We start from the raw sequence: 18,495 nt of genomic DNA on the forward strand, positions 1-18,495 counted from the left end.
ATGCATTGACAAAACAAAAAGGATGGCATCGAACATGAAGGCCAGTGTTACAGATCCGGCACACTCTCCATTTTTGCGCCACGGCGCATCGTAAGGCTGGTGCACCAGGTGCAAACATGGAAACTGCGCTCTATCAGGAAGAATGTGCCGCCCTCGTGTCGCCACGATCTCGTGCTGGCCCCAGGGCAGCGCATTCAAGAGAGCTGTTTTGAAGCTCTCCGTGTTTCACTGTGCAAGCAGCAACCCGCCTTCACTTTTAAAAGGGATTAGAGGTCCTTTTGCAGGTGAGTGCAGCGAGTGACTGCACCTGCCGCAAGGGGATGTCTGGAGGGTCCATGGGCCCCCCTTTTATCCCTTTCGAGGGCTGTATTTAGAAGGCGTACTGAAAGTGTGCCACCTCTTTGTGGTGCACTTTCAGTGCGCCTTCTAGCGGCATGTTTGCCTCTGCGCCCACATCAATAATACGGCATGGGCACAAAGGCAAAGAGATTCCCTCACTTACATTGGCCCATGCCCCCATGCAAATGCGGGAATGCCCTCTGATAGCGCTGGCGCTATGAGTGTGCCAGCTGTACTGCAGAAGGGACGCACAAGCATTTGTGGCCCTTTCTGTAATACCAAAGTGCTATGGGGACGCACAAAGCTGGTGCAAACTCCTGTTGTGCCTCCGGGTCATTTATGTAATACAACCCCAGACCTATTGACTTTGCCTGAGCTTGTTAAGTGAATGCTTTCAAGTCACTCCTTGCTGTATGGTTTCAAACTAGGTTTGAACCGAACTGGGACAATCGAACATTAAGGGCATTAAATCCCAATTAAGGTAATGTTTTGTAATTGTTATCGCAGCTCTCGACAGGCTTGTCAGATTTGCTTGTTTGGTGTACTAACAGACTAATCCCTGTTGTGCAGTTTAGGCCCCTTATGTAACTTCCTGGAAGTCTCTTGTTAGAAGGCATTCATTGCTGGGTACCATTTTTATAACCCATATCCGAATTGCTATTGGAGAGGACTCTGACAGCGAAATATCTTATTATCCTAGTCATGTTTCAAATGTATCTAGATTGTGTCCTAATACTTAAAGAATATTTTCCTATAATTCACAGGTTTCTGGTTTTCACTGTTTGATAACTTTCACCAGACTCAAACCTCTGAGAAGGCCTGTGCTGGCACAATCTGTGTATATTGTGGGCAATCTTTGTGAACTTGGACTGATCCTGTTTTGGTGACTTTTTAAAGGCTAGCCCTAGGCATACAACTTCAGTGGCTTCAGAAGGACTTCAGGCTTGAGGGGGGATGTCCAAGTGGGGTGAACCAGCGATTTGTGACACACGGCGTTGCTGTCTGGGAGTTCAAGCGACTCTTTGGTGGAAAGCAGGGTTCAGGACCATTGTATTGCATGTTTTATATATATATTTCATAACAAATATATTACCACCTCCACAGCAACCGAATTATTGACTACAGCACTAGATAGACGTGAGGTCAATAATAGTAATACAACTTACAAACGATTAAAAAAATATAGAAAGGTTTGTGGTTTTATTTTTTTTTGTATTTTGGGTTCACTTTTTTGTATTTTATAAACACTACGAACACTATTCTATGTTAACCACTGTCACACACAGCGCTTCATGCCGTACTGCCATGTGCTAGGTCTTGAAGCTGTTTTCCCTCAATGGGTATTAGTGTGTTGTGCCTGCCTTGCATAGTTTTCATTTTTTTTTTACATATTGGTTTATATTGAATACAGAGCAGATTTCATGAAATGTACACAACCGGATCAAATATCAAAGTAAATCAGTTGATAAAAATATATATTTTGATAAAGTTGAACAAATATAGATAAAGGGCCGTGTTTATTGTGTGTTCTGCGTACTCGCCCTTCCCTCTTAGTTGCAGTTGCCCCTTGTGGCAGATGAGACTGCGCGTGGCCTCCTTGCCAGAGGACTTGTGCCCCCTGTAGCCTCGCGCTCTACCCCGGAAGTGCATTGAAGGTCATCGGCGGTGCGCTGCAGCTGAGAGCCTTGAACTGCTTCTGAGTATAACGCCTCCTGTGTAACATGGAGCGATGACAGATTACAGATCCGACCAGGTGTCCTCCGCCTATTTCCCCACGAAAGGGAGGGGGTAAACGCGTTTTAAAATGCGCTGTGGCCAAAAGCTTTAAAATGATCATGTTCCCTTCATTACAACTCGAAAACCTCAATGTTTCGGGTTGGGTTACGTCTGTCTGGCAGCTGTCGGACAATTTGCACGCATTGCAGCCCCCGTCAGGCCGAGCGTTATTGTGGGGCCTCAGCTGGCGCACTGTGGCCCTGGCGGCCCCTGGGACCCGGGGAGCACTGCCCACTTTAAGAAGGCATTCATCACCGACGCTGCTCTGAGTGTTGGTTACAAGGGGTGCATTCATCCACTCATCCGCCCAATGCACTCAAGGTGGTGTCCATTTCACCGCGCTCTGAAAAGGCGCCAAGGAGTGTGGGGCAGAATCACGGGCTCTTCCTGCACCGATGACGTTAGCTCACCACTGGCTTTGTTGTGTGCGCTTAGCACACTCGTAGGCATTTATGCCTGACAGATCAGCGTGTTGTGTGTATTGCATATGTAAATCTATCAGGTAGCTTAGTGGGTGAAGCACTAGCTGCTGCGATTATGTCGGGTTTGGTGGCTCAGTGGACGAATGCGCCCACTAAAGGGGACTGTGTTCAACCTCAGGGTCACAGGTTCAAATCCCAGCAAGGTCCACTCCTGGCCTTTCATCCATCTGAGGTCGATAAAATGAGTGCCATTTTGTTGGGGATCAATAACCATCTGTTATTACCTACTGAGCCCTGCACACACCGGCCTCTGGAGACTAATCTATTCAGAAAGTCACACGCTTCCAAGTATGTCCGTTCCTTTAAATACCACCAACACCGTGCTACTGGAAGCTGCCGTGTTCGCTTTCATCCTAGGATGGCTAATAATTTGAATGCTCAAGAGTGGATATGGGCAGGGCCAACAAGAGCCGTTGATCCTTCTGGGGTCGGTAAAGTTGGTTTAACATCGAGAGGTACGCAGTTCCCCTATAAAAGTGGCTAAAAAATGAGGGAAGGGAATGAACCAAGAAGTGGGTGAAGGCACAACTAAGGGAAGGGGGGAATCCTCCCTTTTGGAACTAAAACCCTCACACATCCAGCAAGCTAGGTGTCATGCTTAATTATATGGGTCTGTTCCGTTTGCGTTTGTATAAGCTTTATTCGAGACAATTCTCATAAAAGCACATAAAATCAAAAACAGTTACACAAAAATACATAATCACAGAGTTAAAAATTCATTAAACACAGTACAGCTCATACTATATTACACATAAATCGAATTATACCAATTACATAAAAGTTTATTAAAAAGGGAATCCCTGGTTACCTGCTACCCCCCAAAGACCGTCGTCTTATCGCCCAAGCCCAACCCATGTATTTGGCTACCCCCATGACTATCGATTCCTGGTTTGTTGTACATAAAATTCTTAAGGCCACTGTACTATCTCGTGTCCCCAGGTTTTTACATACCGACGAGAGCCATTTTCTCCTCGGATTTGCATAGGCTTGACATGCGAAGAGAAAATGGCCTATGCTCTCCTCTGCATTTTCGCAAGCAGGACATAGGTTGTTAGTGGGTCTGTGCCAGCCAGATGTCAATTTCTTAAGGGGGATAGATCCTGACCTTAACTGAAAGACAAGTTTCCTGTCCATAGGTACCATGATATTGGCCCAGTAATTTTCTTGGACAGGAAAAATTTTTGTCTCCAGGAAACGACCAGACATAGAATCTGCCCTGGTGTCGTTCAGCATCTTGCCGTCCACCCAATCCCAATATTGCACTTTGAGGGCTTCTTTACTAGGGAAGATTTCTCCCACGGGGTTATTCCAAAGATTCGAAAACCCTAGATTTACCAGCATGGTCTTCAGATGTTTTAACCATTTTATCTTATGGAAGATATCTTCCTTAATTATCCACAGAAAGCCCTCTGCGTACTGTCTTATTTCTGGAGTCGTCCAGAGGCGTCTCCAGTAAAGAACTGGTCGCAATCGAGCTCTGTCGACAATTGTACGTCTACCTAACTCCAAGAACAATGGGATTAGGGGGGTGCTCTGTGGGAGTCCAGTAATCCCTCGCATGAACTTGTTCTCGGAAGTCTGAAGAGCCACCAGACTATTCCAAGCCCATAGTTCCGCGCCATATAAAGTGGCACCCAAAACCTTCGCATCGTACACTGTCATTGCGGGTTTTATAGGTTTTGTTTTTGATTTACGGTGTTCCCCCCTTAAGGCACCTGAAAGCTGCTGGTGCTTTAGGACTACTTTATCCACATGATGCGTCCAGCCAGTCCCCCCCCGCGATCTGCACTCCCAAGTACGTGAATTCATTAACTGTATCAAGCCTGCTGTTATTTAGGGTTATCTTGGGATAGCTCCTGCGTCCTGCAGAGAAGGCCATTAGTTTGGTTTTTCCTACATTTACCTCTAGCCCGTGCTCCAAGCAAAAAGCATCAAAAATGCTTAATGCACGTTGCAGCCCCATGGGGGTCCTAGACAAAATAAGAGTGTCGTCGGCGAACATCAGGATCGGAACCCTGGTGTCCGCTAACGACGGGGCATCTACACTAGCCTTCAACATTCTCTCGACTATCCCGTTAATGAATAGCGAGAAAAGTAGAGGGGCCATGGAACAGCCTTGCCTAACACCCCTTTCCACAGGGAAGTCCAATGTTATCTCCCTACTTCCTCCCCACTGGACTCTAGCAAAGTTGGATTCATGCAGTCGCATGATTAATGTTGGCAGATCTGCAGGGATCCCCAGTTTTTGGAGAACCGACCATAGCTTGTACCGGGGGACTAAATCGAACGCCGCCCGCAGGTCGACGAACGCGACGTACAGGCTGCCCCTCCCCAGTTCGACGGTCTTCCACCGCAATATAGTGAAGCGGAAGACCTGGTCAATGGTACTGGTCGCTCGCCTAAATCCCGCTTGGTATGGGGAGAGGGCGCTATTATCTTCTACCCAGTCCATTAGCTGGTTTGTTACCATTCTCCCAACAATTTTCTGTATGGTGGCTATTAAACTTATAGGCCTGTAATTAGCAGGCAATGAGCGATCACCCTTCTTGTGGATGGGGATAATGGTTGCACCCTTCCAAATGTCTGGGACCACTGCCCCCTTTGCTAGGGCATTTGCTACAAGGAAGGTGTATCTCGCCCATTTAGTCACATCATGTTTGAAAATATCAGGGGGGATACCATCTGGCCCTGGCGCCCTCCCACATTTCGCGGAACAGATGGCAATTTCTGCTTCTCTAAGGGAGAATAGATCTTCCGTTGCATAAACCGGTATTATATTGTCAACTGCCACGGGTTTATTGCTTTCCGCGTACTGTGGCCCGAAGTAATCGACCCAGGCTTCCACTGGTACATTGTTGTCAGGTTTTACTGGGCCCGCTCCACTACCCCACTTTATTATCAGAGGCTTCTTTTAATTGGGCCCAATGGTCTTCGTCCCATTTCTTTTTGGCACGATAGATTGCTAATTTGTACAGTTTCCTATTCTTTGTCACTGCAGCACGGTCCCTGTTTCTAACGGCATGCCCCAGGTCAAGACGTGCTGTTCTACAGTGGTTATCAAACCACCTGCCCACTTCCTTAGTTTTCTTCCCTTTTGTTTTCTTATTAAAAAAACATGGTCTTAGAAGGGAGAATAGCTTATTGTGGATTTCCGTGATACCGTTGTCCCCTGGAACCACTGGGACTGCTGCTTCAATCGCGGAAATTGCACGATCAACCTCATTGGTAATGTATGTCATGGTGGCCTCATTTGCTAATACCTTGGACCATTTTAACCTTCGCTCATCATTACTTAAAAGAGGGGTTTCATCATGTGTCTCAATAGTGTTTCCCAAACCGGTATTCGACCACCTGTGGGACACACATAGGGGGTTGTGGTCACTTTCAACCCGGGGCCTAACAGCCATGTCAACAACCCCATTCCACAACTGGAGACTACACAATATATAGTCAATTCGGCTCCTATTAATACCATTGTCAAAAGTGTAGCTGCCCTCCTTGTCACCAGGTGTCCTGCCATTAAGAGCTCTTAGGCCTTGTTCCAAACAAATTCCATTTAGCAATAAAATCTCTTTTGTCCATCGCTTCACAGTTTTTAGGTTTAGAGATGGTACTCCCCAGAGATTATCCTCTTCACTCTCCATAAGGTCATTTGTACAGTCCAAGGGTTCAAAAGTCCTGTTTAGGTCCCCAACAATTATCTTTACATTTTCCTGGGAATTGGCCTCCATGGCATCAGACAACAACTCGATAGTAGATAGATTTGTTACTTTGTCTCCTCTCACATAAACATTGTACAAATCTATTGGTTGGCCCTTAGCAACAAAGATTCTTAGTGCTTGTAGATCAATGTTCCCTACATCTAGGATTTTTATCTTAATGTGCAAATCCTGTCTAACCCAAACAGTTAGGCCACCCTTGGGCCGCCCTCTTCCCCCTTTTGAGGCTGGTATACAATAATTCAAATAACCTAGGCAAAAGAGTGGATCACAAGCCCAGGTTTCTTGGAAACAACAAATGTCAAAACCACTTATAAAATCCACCCAAGGTTGGGAATCCAGCTTGCTAGCCAACCCGGCGACATTCCAAGATAAGAGGGTACCAGTATCTACATTTGTCCTGTCCCCAACTATGACAGGTGGAAATACATGGGCTGACATTGGGCTCTCCATTGGACTAGTCAGCCTTTCTAAATCATCTGTTGGGTCCACAGTTAAAACATCTATTGCAGGGTGTAAGACATTTGTGTTTAGTGTTCCCAGTCTTAAACCACCTTCTTCAGCCACACACCCCGCCTCAATGTTATTCACCAATAAGTTTGTAGCAATGATATTACCACAAACATCACGTAACCCTTCTGCTTCATTTATAATTCCACCTATACTATCAATGCCAGTATGTCAAAACCCCCTGCCCGAATCCTGCCATCCTATATGGGGATTATAGTATGTATGTGAGGTGTGATTATGACCAGCAGGGGGAGGTGGTAAAGAAATGACTGGCCATGGTACAGTAGGGGGGATTAAGGGCTTATTGAGTAAACTTGTAGTTACACTTGAGGATCGGGGGTAAAAAAAGGTAAGGTCCACAATACCAATACCACCCCTATTTGTTCCCCATCCCTGTCGTGTTATCCATCCCACCACCCTAGGATCTTGGAAATTAACCACTATACAGTCCCCCCCCCAGGGTTTTTGGTGTGTAACCCATCCAGTCAATTCTCCTTGCCCCTATTATCAGCCCATCTACATCACCCGGCAGAGGACGGTTTTCCTTTAACCAGTGCATGGTCTTGTTTTTAAGCATCTGGAAATTTTCTCTCTGTCCTGAGGGTAAAGATGGTACATTGATAAGAACTGCCACATAGGGGAAGGAGTCAGGAGTAAGATTAATTGGGGGTTTTCTATGAGGTGGCTTTGGCAAGGGCGGTGGGATAGATTTGGGAACTTGAGGAACAAGTTGAAGGGCAGGCTTCTGCACCTGGGGTTTATTATTTGCTTGGGACGATGCCAAGGATTTACCAGCCGGCTGGCATACATTAGCCCCGTTTCCTCCCCCCGGGATGTTTGGAGGTATGCGTATATTATTGGTTATGTTTACAGATGTTGGTGCTTTACCCACTTGTTGGCACAAAGTAACCTCAACATTTGCAACGGCCGGTGAATTTTGTATCTGGGCTAGTATGGGCTGTGCAGGATGTGTTAAAGTCGACTGCGATGGTTCAGAACCAGCAGCCACTCTCTCAGCCCTATCTGAAGTTTTTGTAGTGGCTTTAGCTGGAGGTTTGTTTTGTTTGGGAGGTAAAGGAGAGCCATTTCGGGGATTTCTACCCTTGTCTTGCCCATAAGGGTTATTTATGACATGGGGGTTTGTGTTTGCTTCCGCCCTATTTGCTTTAATCAGGGTTTTTGTAGAATAGAAATTGTCTAATGTTGTCTGCTCGAAGTGGTTTAACCTATCTGCGAGTTTAGCAATTCTATCCTCGATCGGGGTAAGTAGCAGTTTAAACATTTTTTCCAGTTCGGGAAGCACATTTGCAAATAATACAACATTTTCTTTACTTGGTACATTGGAAACAGTACAAGAATTGTTCACTATGTCTTGGCTATTCTGAGATACAAGAATAGTTGGTATTACACTTCCTGTACTTTGAGCTTGCTCATTAGCTGCCTTATCGATGATCACAAGTTTATGTAACTTCCTAGGTTTTTGTGGGAGTCTGGCCACTTTTTTGCATTTTTTTACCGCAGCTGGTCGTTTCCTTTTGAGCCCGATTTTGGGATTGGCCAATGTAACCTGGGGACCTATATCAAGGTGCGATAATGAGTGGGATTTAATACCACAAGGATTATTTGAATCTGCCACGACACTCTTATTTGTTTTATCGCCCTGAACCACAGAGTGTTCGTATGTGACTGGGAGGTTCACTGATGATAAGGGGGTTACCAGAGTGGGGTAGGTTATATTTGGAAACTTGTCCGTGGAGTTCTTAAGTATTTCAATGGATAACCTACGCTCTGCGCGCTTCTCAGCCAAAGTTAGTTCTTTGTCTATTGTCAATGAGCGATTAAAAAAGAATTTGTCTAAGGGACCAATGGCCAGTGGACCAGGCTCCGTTGAAAGAGTCATCAAGTGGCTGTTTGCAGGGCTTGTATTTGTAGTCATTGCATATTGGTTACAAGATAATGCAGGAGAGTCTATGTCACTTACTGAAATAAATGGTGAATAGCGCTGGCAAGAGGGGTGGCCCGGCCCGGCCTCCTTCGGCCCCGGACGGCCACAGACGGTCCCGCCCTTGTCCCGGGCTTCTCCCGGCGCCCTCCCGCGCGCTCCCGCGCTGTGGGATCACGGTGCGCTAATAAAAAGGAGAAGGTGGGGTAGGGGGCGTGGCGGTCAGGGAGAGCGACCCAGGTGTAGAGGGTTGACCGCGCGCAGGGACTCCTGGAAGTTAGAGTCCCTGCGGGTCCGCTCGCAGCCCTGAGCCTGCCTGTTCTTTCTCCCCAGTGCAGAAAATCCGGTAACAGGAAACGACGCCCCTCTCTGTACAAAGCGCCTCGCACCACACGGCGAGGAGCTGCGCTGGCAAGGAAGGAAGGGTCCAGGAGCAAAGAAAAGACCACGGCAACAACCGGTCCAGCATGGGTCTGTTCCTCGTCGGGTAGGCGGTGCAATACCCGATGGGCACCCACAGAGGGGCTCTTTACCGGAGATCTTTTGTTCCTGACGTATAATGCCGTTGGGTGTGAGGGCCCTTGGTAAAGTAGGAACCATGACACGTGCAGTATGCAAAGCACTACACGCTATAGTTATTAAAAAACATACAAGACTGCCTAAAACCAAAGGTGATGCTAAAAGCCTGTAGGAAATATAATACCGTTAGTTATAGCAATACAACCCCTTGCAGTGTTCTGATCCAAAGTACTTCCATAGAATATGTGCACACATGCTTAAGACCAATCGAAACTAGTACTTGTTTATTGGCAAGGTTGCTCAGCGAGTTAGGCACCCACTGCTGATATTTGTGTTAGGTTCGTAAGGTGGAATTGTGGCACGGTCAGCCCATCCATCTCAATGGGTCAATAAACTGGGGACATCTAAATGGGGCATGCCAACACTACGTAAAACTACAACACCGGTACAATTGTGGTGTTAAAAGCACTATACAAAATTATTCATATTTTATCATGTGGGGTGGTCTCTATAGGCATTAAATATAACAGAACACGTGTATTTTTAAAGGGCACCTTCACCGAGGCATCTTGGCGATGAATATGTGAATGTTTTGTGAGCACCAGCATTCGACGTTGGTGCCCGGCCTGAGGGGCCTTTCGCACTAGTATTCTACTTTGCTAAACTTCAGAAGGTCCCCTTCATAGCCATTATTGAAGAGCGCCTGGAGAGCTCTCCATTCTTCCTCACACCCGCGCCCTTCAGTGGTCTCACGCAGGGAGGTGTAGTTGGCCCGCGCGCGCTGGAGTGCGATATTGGATTGGATCAAGGTGGCCCACCGCTTCTCTCAGTATGCAAATTCAGAGCAGGGAGGGGTAATCGTGTTCATAGTGCCAGATTGGAGAGGCAGTGGTGCTAGCGCTTACATCAGAGTCTGCTGCTGGAACAGGGAGGCGCTACCGGTCTCTTTAGTCGGTGGCATTTAGAGCGCGCTATTGAGGCTTGGCGGTGTTCACGCTGGCACTGAAGTGTGTGGTTGGCTCTTACCCTTCCTACAGGGCGGTATTGGAGTGAGGCCATGAAAGCGCTCGTGTCATTAGACCAGGGGGCGCTAACGCTCGCCCTAAGAGTACCCTGTGGACACAGAGCTGCTTTAACACTCCTGATAACGCGCGGTGTTGCTGCTGCAGCGGAGCGTTAGAGCTCTGTATTGGAGTGTGGGCGCTAACCCTACCGTTGAGTGTCCTTTTGGCACAGAATGGCGCTACACTCCTGATAGCGCGTGATATTGGAAGAGGGGGTGTGGGCGCTAACCCTCGCGTTGAGAGTGCTTCATTGGCACAGAATGGCGCTACACTCCTGATAGCGCGCGGTATTGGAAGAGGGGGTGTGGGCGCTAACCCTCCTGTTGAGAGTGCTTCATTGTCACAGAATGGCGCTACACTCCTGATAGCGCGCGGTATTGCTGCTGGAGCGCTGCGTTAAAGTCCGGTGCCAGAGCAGGGGGCGCTCCCGCTCCCCTGAAGAGTGCCCCCCTGGGGCAGGGAGGGGCGGTGCCTCCCCTCCGTAGCGCTCCTCCCCCCGGTGAGTGCTTGTCTGCCGGCAGGCGCTGCCCATCTGGCGGCTGGGCGGCTCGTCATCTGGAGCCGGCTGACTTTCAGATGGAGGGAGGCCTTTGTCTGCTGACGCCTGCCAGAGTGAAAGGACACAAAAGAGGCCTGCCCCTCACTCGGATGGCGTTCTGCCCGCGGGGAAGCAGCGCTCTGCCCACCTCAGGTGCCCTTCAATAGACCCTGCAAAATACTAGATGCCAGCCGGGCAGCGGGGCGCCAAGGACCGGCTCCCGACACCGAATCCCGCCTTACTGGGGAAGCTGTGTGCATGCGTGGGGGCGTTCATGGAACACACATACTATGGTAAGAAGGCTCGGTGCCAAATATTCACACTTCTCGCTCCAGAGCGCATTCTGACTGTCACCCGGACCCCTCCACCAGTGCTGCCTTTTAAACTGCTGCGGCTGCTTGCAATGCTTGTTTGTTGTGGTTTCCATGCTCTGGGACGCTGCGCACCAGCCCGCCGGTGCTAACCTCTTCTTATTGCCGTTCATTGACCCCGCAGCATCGATCCATTATCGGGGCTTTCCTCGCTGCTCCTGAGCCGCCTGCCCTGACACTCGCATCTTCGCTCTGGTTGCAGCGCGCGGGTGGGTGGCAGTGATCATAGGTGGACCGGTCTTGGTCGCCATACAGATGCCAGGCGTTAAAGACTGCATGACGAGGCAGAACATGATTTAAAAAATATCTTTAATCGGGTTTCACTCCGTCGCGCAACAGTCAGTCCACACTGCCCTGGGTACTGATCAGCAGGGAAACGGCGAGTTTTCGGGTTTGTGGCTGGGTCCTGCAGATTGCTAGTTCCTTCTTTGGATGGTGTAGATGGATTGTTTTTTTAACCTTTTGTGACTAGCGCCTAGATTCCTTCCAGTGAACTCAGCGCCCTATAAATATGATAATTAAATACATGCCACATTTCATTTCAATGGGGACATGCGTGTGCTGTGCCTGATATCTCTGCAATGGGGCTATTCATATAGTGTCATTGCAGTGGAGACATTTATTTAATGTGTTCGATGTCACCGCAATGGGTATTTTTATTTAAGCAGCCACATTTCCTTTTAATGGAGACATTTAGTGTGCGCTGTCCCTTTATTTACTCTGTCCGGCGGAGCTGTGTGTTTAGTGTGCTGCCTGGTGTGATTGCACCCGGTGCATTTATTCAGAGGGCTCCATTTCACACTGTGTATGAAACCCCCCTTCCAGGGGCGCCGGGTTGTGCCCTTGCTGTGTTGTACACAGGCCCGGCTCCAGGAATTTTTAATTGGGTGGGCCAAGGACGCATTTGGGTGGGCCACTGCGGGCTCGATTTGTCTCATATATGTCTAGGCAGACCTGCTCCAGGGCCCTCCTTTATCTCTTCTTAGTCTTACACTGCCCAGTAAAACGCACTCTTTTCCAAATCTCTTTCCATATATTATCACTCTCAAAAGTGTTTTTTCCATGTAATGTTCCTTTGATGGGAAGAGGAGGTTTCTGAGGTGGGAGTATCAGGCAAGTGACACTTCACGGGCTTCCTCTGTGGGAGCCTTCAGGGAGAGTCCCTCTTCATACCTACTTCCACCTGACCCTGGACTCTGCAACGAACTCCCTTACAGGCTTGATTATACCTACTCCTCCCCAATGCACCTTATCTCACAGCTGACCTTGGGTCCCAGCTCCATATCAGGCACCATTGGGCTCCACTTTCATTTTTCCCCGTAAAAACATTATTAAAATCACCTTCAAACTTAAAACATTGACTATAGCAGTAAATATAATTAGCACGCACTTTAAAGTATGTTCCACAGTAGCCCTTGTGACCCCACATGCTAATTAAATAAATAAAAACAGAAAGGCCATGACAGGGCCGGCTTCAGCGCTGATGCGAATGTCTTTTTTGGTGCCCCACCACGGACATCTTTCTCCGTAAATACCTTCACTACCACCTTCCAACAGTGCCCCATATTCCTCCATGGCCCCCCTATTGACCTCCTCCTCGGATTTCCTCACTGCCACCCTCCACCAGTGCCCCTCAACACTCTGTAGCTTCACCTTGGGGATGCCCAGTAAGGGACCATCTCACAGGGAAAGCCAGGACGGGTTCCCCAGCGGTACAGCGCTGGGACGCTCCAGGGTACCCACGCGCTCTATAAATCCAAAATTCATTCATTCATTCATTCATCTCCCCATAGCCCCTCCCCCTTATGACCTCCTCTTCGGATTCCCTCACTGCCACCCTCCACCAGTTCCCCTCATCTCTCTGTAGCACCTCCCCCTCATGACCTCCTCCTCAGACTCCCTCACTACCACCCTCCAACAGTGCCCCTCATCTCTCCCTTGTTCCCCCTCCATCCCATGACCTCTTCCTCACATTCCTTCACTACCACCCTCCACCAGTGCCCCTCATCCCCCTGTAGCCCCTCCCCCTCATGACCTCCTCCTCAGACTCCCTCACTACCACTATCCACCAGTGACCCCCATCTCGCCCTAGCTTCCCCCTCCACCCCATGACCTCTTCCTCGGATTCTCTCACTGCCACCCTCCAACAGTGCCACTCATCGCTCCTAAGCTCCTCCCACTACCTCCTACTCGGATTCCCTCACTGCCACTACCTCCTACTCTGATTCCCTCACTGCCACCCTCCACCAGCGTCCCTCATCTCTCCGTAGCCCTCCGTGGACCTCCTCCTCAGATTCCCTCACTGTCGTCCTCCACCAGTGCCCTTATCTCTACGTAGCCACTCTCTCATATGCATTTCATTTGTTGTATAGCGCTACTAATATCAGTGTAGTGTGTGTCAGTACTTTACACCACGCACACATTAAACAGAGACAATGAATCATACAAGTATGTAAATCAGTCTACAGGGAATGTCACATTAGCCAATGAGTATTACAAGGTGTAGGAATCACATGTCATTCATACTGGTGGGCAGGATATCTTAAAAGGGTTTGGTCTGGGGAAACACAACCTTAGGATTTAAAAAGTATTACATGGGTGTCAGCTTTACTGATAAAAATGTATATCTGCCCAAACATACTCAGTTTAGCAACATTAGAATAATGAAAGACTGAGGAAGTTCTAACTATATCACAAAACAAAAAAAGCGAAGTTCTAACTATACCATTCATGTTTGTATGCAGCTCTTTGGTGACAATTCATTGGTCACTGTCCTATGTTAGGATTGTAACTTCTGAACTGTAAGTAACACAAGGATCTCTGTGACAAAGGCAGTAACCCACTGAGCTTCCACATAAAATACAGTTCATCTGCATTTAAAAACTAACAGACAAATGATTGCTCTCCAGCAGGATCATTAATCACCAGCGTTATCTGGGAACTTTGTATTGTCTAATTGTTATCCTGCATTAGCCAAGATAATGATAAAAACTGTTTAAATGAAGCGCACATGAAGTATGTGTGGTGCTGGGCCTGTGCAGATTTTTAAAAGAAAAAGAAATAGTAACACATTCTCTTGCCTACTCCATTATTCAAACTTTGTCACAGGCAGCCTGATGTGATAAGCAGCTGCAGGGGTCAGGAACGGTGAATAGGAATAAACAAACTTATTTTCTCCTGAATATCCACACAGCAGAACAAGAGGCAAAGGTTACCCATGTCAAAGAAAGGATTTTTCGCCTTTCGCCATGTGGAGATGAAGGGGTGTTAAAATAAACAAAGCCTCGTTCATATGTAAATGGTCTTAAAGACCTGTGAAGTACTCTGGGGCGGCTGCGATAATCTCAAAAACTGTGTGTGCGCGCCCCGGGAAGCTGTCTCGGCCCGGGCGCACACACACAGACACCCTTTGAGGTCAATGCCCTTGCACCCTGCCTTCAAGCCCTCACTGCGAGGGCCAAGGCTCCTGTTTGGGTGGCTAAGGGATATCAAAAAAGGGAGTGAAGAGGTGGTGCAACTCAGCACCGCGGTGGGCTAATCCTCCTCTTATGAAAGTATGAATAATCAACAGAGACCACCTGAAAATAAATCAGTAGATATTCCGATGTTGTTGGAGTATACTCAGTGTGTTAAAATACCCCTCACACACCAAAAGGGCCCTTGGTGTCATGCTTCATCATCGGGGTCTTCCCGCCCCGCTGCGGGACGGGGCAGTGCTGCGACAAGCGACTACGCCGGAGCACCTTTTTATTGTGAGTGCTATGTGAGTGAAATGAGGTGAGTGTCAGTGGGGTCAGGAGTGATATGAGTGAGAATTAAAAAATACCTGGCCTAGTGTTAGAAAAAACTATTTAATAGGCACTGGCTGGTATTGTTAAAAGGGGTGAGGCGGAGGGCAAGAGCGGGTAGAGCGGGTGGAGAGTGTAATGTATTATCAATGTGTATGGATAAACTTTATAGATACCTCAGTGCTTCCTCCTTCGTCAGTGGCTTCCGTGGTCATTACCACGGAAGCCACTGACGAAGGAGGAAGCACTGAGGTGTTGGGGTTGATTGGACCCTCTGTACCCTTCGCCCAGCTTGGCTCATGGGGCATTGCCTCCTCATTTCTAAAGCTTATATCATCAGAATTTCTGATTTAGCTTTAACACGTGTATCTATAAAGTTTATCCATACACATTGATAATACATTACACTCTCCATCTGTGGGAGCACATTAGTGAGTGACAGGGGGATCTATACCCGGTCCTGACGAAGGGGCATGTCGCCCCGAAACATGTTGACCCACACAGGAGAGCAAGACTAGTAACCCGCTCTTGCCCTCCGCCTCACCCCTTTTAACAATACCAGCCAGTGCCTATTAAATAGTTTTTTCTAACACTAGGCCAGGTATTTTTTAATTCTCACTCATATCACTCCTGACCCCACTGACACTCACCTCATTTCACTCACATAGCACTCACAATAAAAAGGTGCTCTGGCGTAGTCGCTTGTCGCAGCACTGCCCCGTCCCGCAGCGGGGGCGGGAAGACACCGATGATGAAGCATGACACCAAGGGCCCTTTTGGTGTGTGAGGGGTATTTTAACACACTGAGTATACTCCAACAACATCATGTTTGGGTGGGCCTGGCCCACCCGCTAGAACCGGGCCTGGTTGTACAACTGGTGTGGCCTAGTAGAAATGGTCGGTAGAGTGTCGCGTGACTGCAGGAAGCATTGTGTATTGTGCTTGTGTCCCTTTTTGTGTTGTTGAGGACTTGATTCTCTTGCACGTACCAGTGATGTTCAAGGGTGTGAGGATGAGATATTGTGCCTATCTGTGCCCTGCCTGATGCATATGGTTGGGCGGTTGAGTGTTTGTTGTGTAAGGTATACTTTGTGGGTAGTATTATGTGTCTTGTTGCTTAGGCTTGTTGATGGCACAGAAGAGGATGACGTAGATGGTCTCACTTGTCCACATGTACCATCTCCACCTGGTCTCCTGGCGGTGCATTTAATGTTTCCTTATGGGTGGAGGGCATGTGCTGTAGAATAATCTAGGGAGGGGGGGGCAGGGGGTGTCAGGAATAATAGGAACAGTCTAGATTTTACAGCGCTTAGTAAGGTTTTGTAATCTTTCTGGATCTTGGCGGGAGAGTTCCGAAGCTTGTCTGGCTGTGTTGCACAATCCACCTTAGGAGTTCCCACCAATGTGACACTCTACAAAAGTGGGGATGTCTAGCGTGAAGCCAGTCTTGGCCTGAGGGTCATTGTAGGACTGCTATGAACTGCCCTTCCCCCGCCTCATTCTGCCTCCTCCACAACCTGCTTTGACTTTTAATAAAGTGCCTTTGAAGGATCTGTCAGTCAGTCAAAATGCTTTTTTCGGCTCAACTGAGCCATAAAAGTCATAGCAAATAAAAGAAAACCATTTACAGTATTAACATTCATAGGATTGAGGGAAAAACGTGTTAAATATACTAAAGGCCAGTATTAAAAGACATCTATACCATAAAAGAGTGATTCAATATAAAGATCGTACCTTTATGGCACTCAACATTTAATTTAGACAGTATGTATAACGGTTTCGTTTCCCAGACAGTGCAAATAAGTAAAGGCTGCAACATGGGATCTAATGTTTAATGCTCGTAACATAGGGCGGAGAAACAGCACTCTTTGCGCGGTGTAAAATGTGCAAAAAAGAAAAAAGTGCATAGTGCTTTGTTCCGCTGGGAATTCACAGTGACAGCCAGGAAGAGACGGAAACCACGTACCTTTTAAGGGAAAGCGAACTGAAAGTATATAGTTTGGATACGGAACTATGTCCGAAGAAACTTGTGCCTCTCATAATAATCTGTAAATAAAGTGCGGGAAGTGCAGGTATCTGTCCAACTTATTGCAGGAAATTGACTATAATATGGGTTACATGCTCGCTACTCCACCGGCTTCAAGCTAACCTGCCTGATATGGGGTGATGCCTCGAAACCGGTCCTAGGATACTTGTTTTCCGGTCCAGGGAGGCCCTGGCCTGGCAGTTTGGGCTGGAATATTCCCATGGGGGAACAGGGTCAAGGCTGATTTGCATATGGCTGTGTCCAAACTGGAATGGCGTGGTGAGCAAAGTAACAATTGCTTTAACCCAGATCTGTGACTGGGGGTGAATGTTTGAAAATGTTTAACATTTCATCCATCATATTTTTTGTGTTTTGATAATATTAGCATCACTGCCCCGCCAGTGTCCTGCAATGTAGTAAGAAAAAACTGAGAACCGTTTATATGGGAAAAAGGGAGGCTGATAGAGAATTGCCTGAAAGAGTGAAGCCAACCGTAGATAGATACTGGCAAGTACCCTTGCAACAGGGGGTACAAGGATACCCGACTACTGTAACAGATGCTCAGGACAGATTTTATTTAACCAGACTACAATTTTGATCCTTCATTACCTAGTCGCATTCCCAAAATCTGAGGCATGGATACAAAAAAATATAAGTGTCCATGCAGTGGAAAGCCAGTCGCTATACTTTTCATGTCTTGTAAATTTTGCAAAAAAATTTGATTATTTGTATTGTGCTCATTATTATTATTATGGAAGTCACTGGGACCATCCCCTTGGGAACACCTTGTTTTCCTCTTGTCAACAGAGGATTCCACAAAGTTAAATGTTTCAAGTTTCTTTTAATTCATCAATGTTCATCGAATATTGGGTCAAAGCATATTCGTTAATCAATGTTATCACTCATTAGTAGGCATGAGTGACATGTTAATTCATGAGACATCATTATAATTCCCTGATGAAGGGCTCATTCTATAGCCCGAAATGCATTGGACACTCTGAATTATAATGATGTCTCATGAATTAACATGTCACTCATGCCTACTAATGAGTGATAACATTGATTAACGAATATGCTTTGAACCAATATTCGATAAACATTGATGAATTAAAAGAAACTTGAAACATTTAACTTTGTGGAATCCTCTGTTGACAAGAGGAAAACAAGGTGTTCCCAAGGGGATGGTCCCAGTGACTTTCTGGAATCACATTCTATGGACTTACTATTGGCGTTTTTAGGGGTATCTACGCCACCCTAGGTGAACCCAACCGGATTAATTTTCATTAATAAGCTGTGCACCCATCCTAATACTAATTTCCATTATTATTATCATCACATAAGGTCATTTACTACCAAGAGGCTTTTACATTTCTATGTAAATTGAATGATGTTTACACCGGTTGTGCAACCTTGATATACAT

The 18,495-nt window shown here is 47.2% G+C and overlaps 1 protein-coding gene across 13 annotated transcripts in view; it reads left to right on the forward strand.

Annotated features, from left to right (window-relative positions):
- PTK2 (protein tyrosine kinase 2) overlaps positions 1–18,495 on the forward strand; it is an 858,662-nt gene that overhangs the window by 120,039 nt on the left and 720,128 nt on the right. For 6 of the 13 annotated variants that reach the window (XM_078686678.1, XM_078686679.1, XM_078686680.1 and 3 more), the window contains exon 1: positions 10,861–11,182. The exons of the other annotated variants lie outside the window; for them this stretch is intronic. In XM_078686678.1, coding sequence (XP_078542804.1) covers positions 11,074–11,182 — 109 coding nt within the window. In that variant the 5' untranslated portion in view covers positions 10,861–11,073. Of the gene's footprint in view, positions 1–10,860; positions 11,183–18,495 lie in introns of those variants that run through there. 13 annotated transcript variants of the gene reach the window in all.

This window comes from Lissotriton helveticus, chromosome 4_1 (assembly GCF_964261635.1).
Source record: "Lissotriton helveticus chromosome 4_1, aLisHel1.1, whole genome shotgun sequence".
NCBI classification, from domain to species: Eukaryota; Metazoa; Chordata; class Amphibia; order Caudata; family Salamandridae; genus Lissotriton; species Lissotriton helveticus.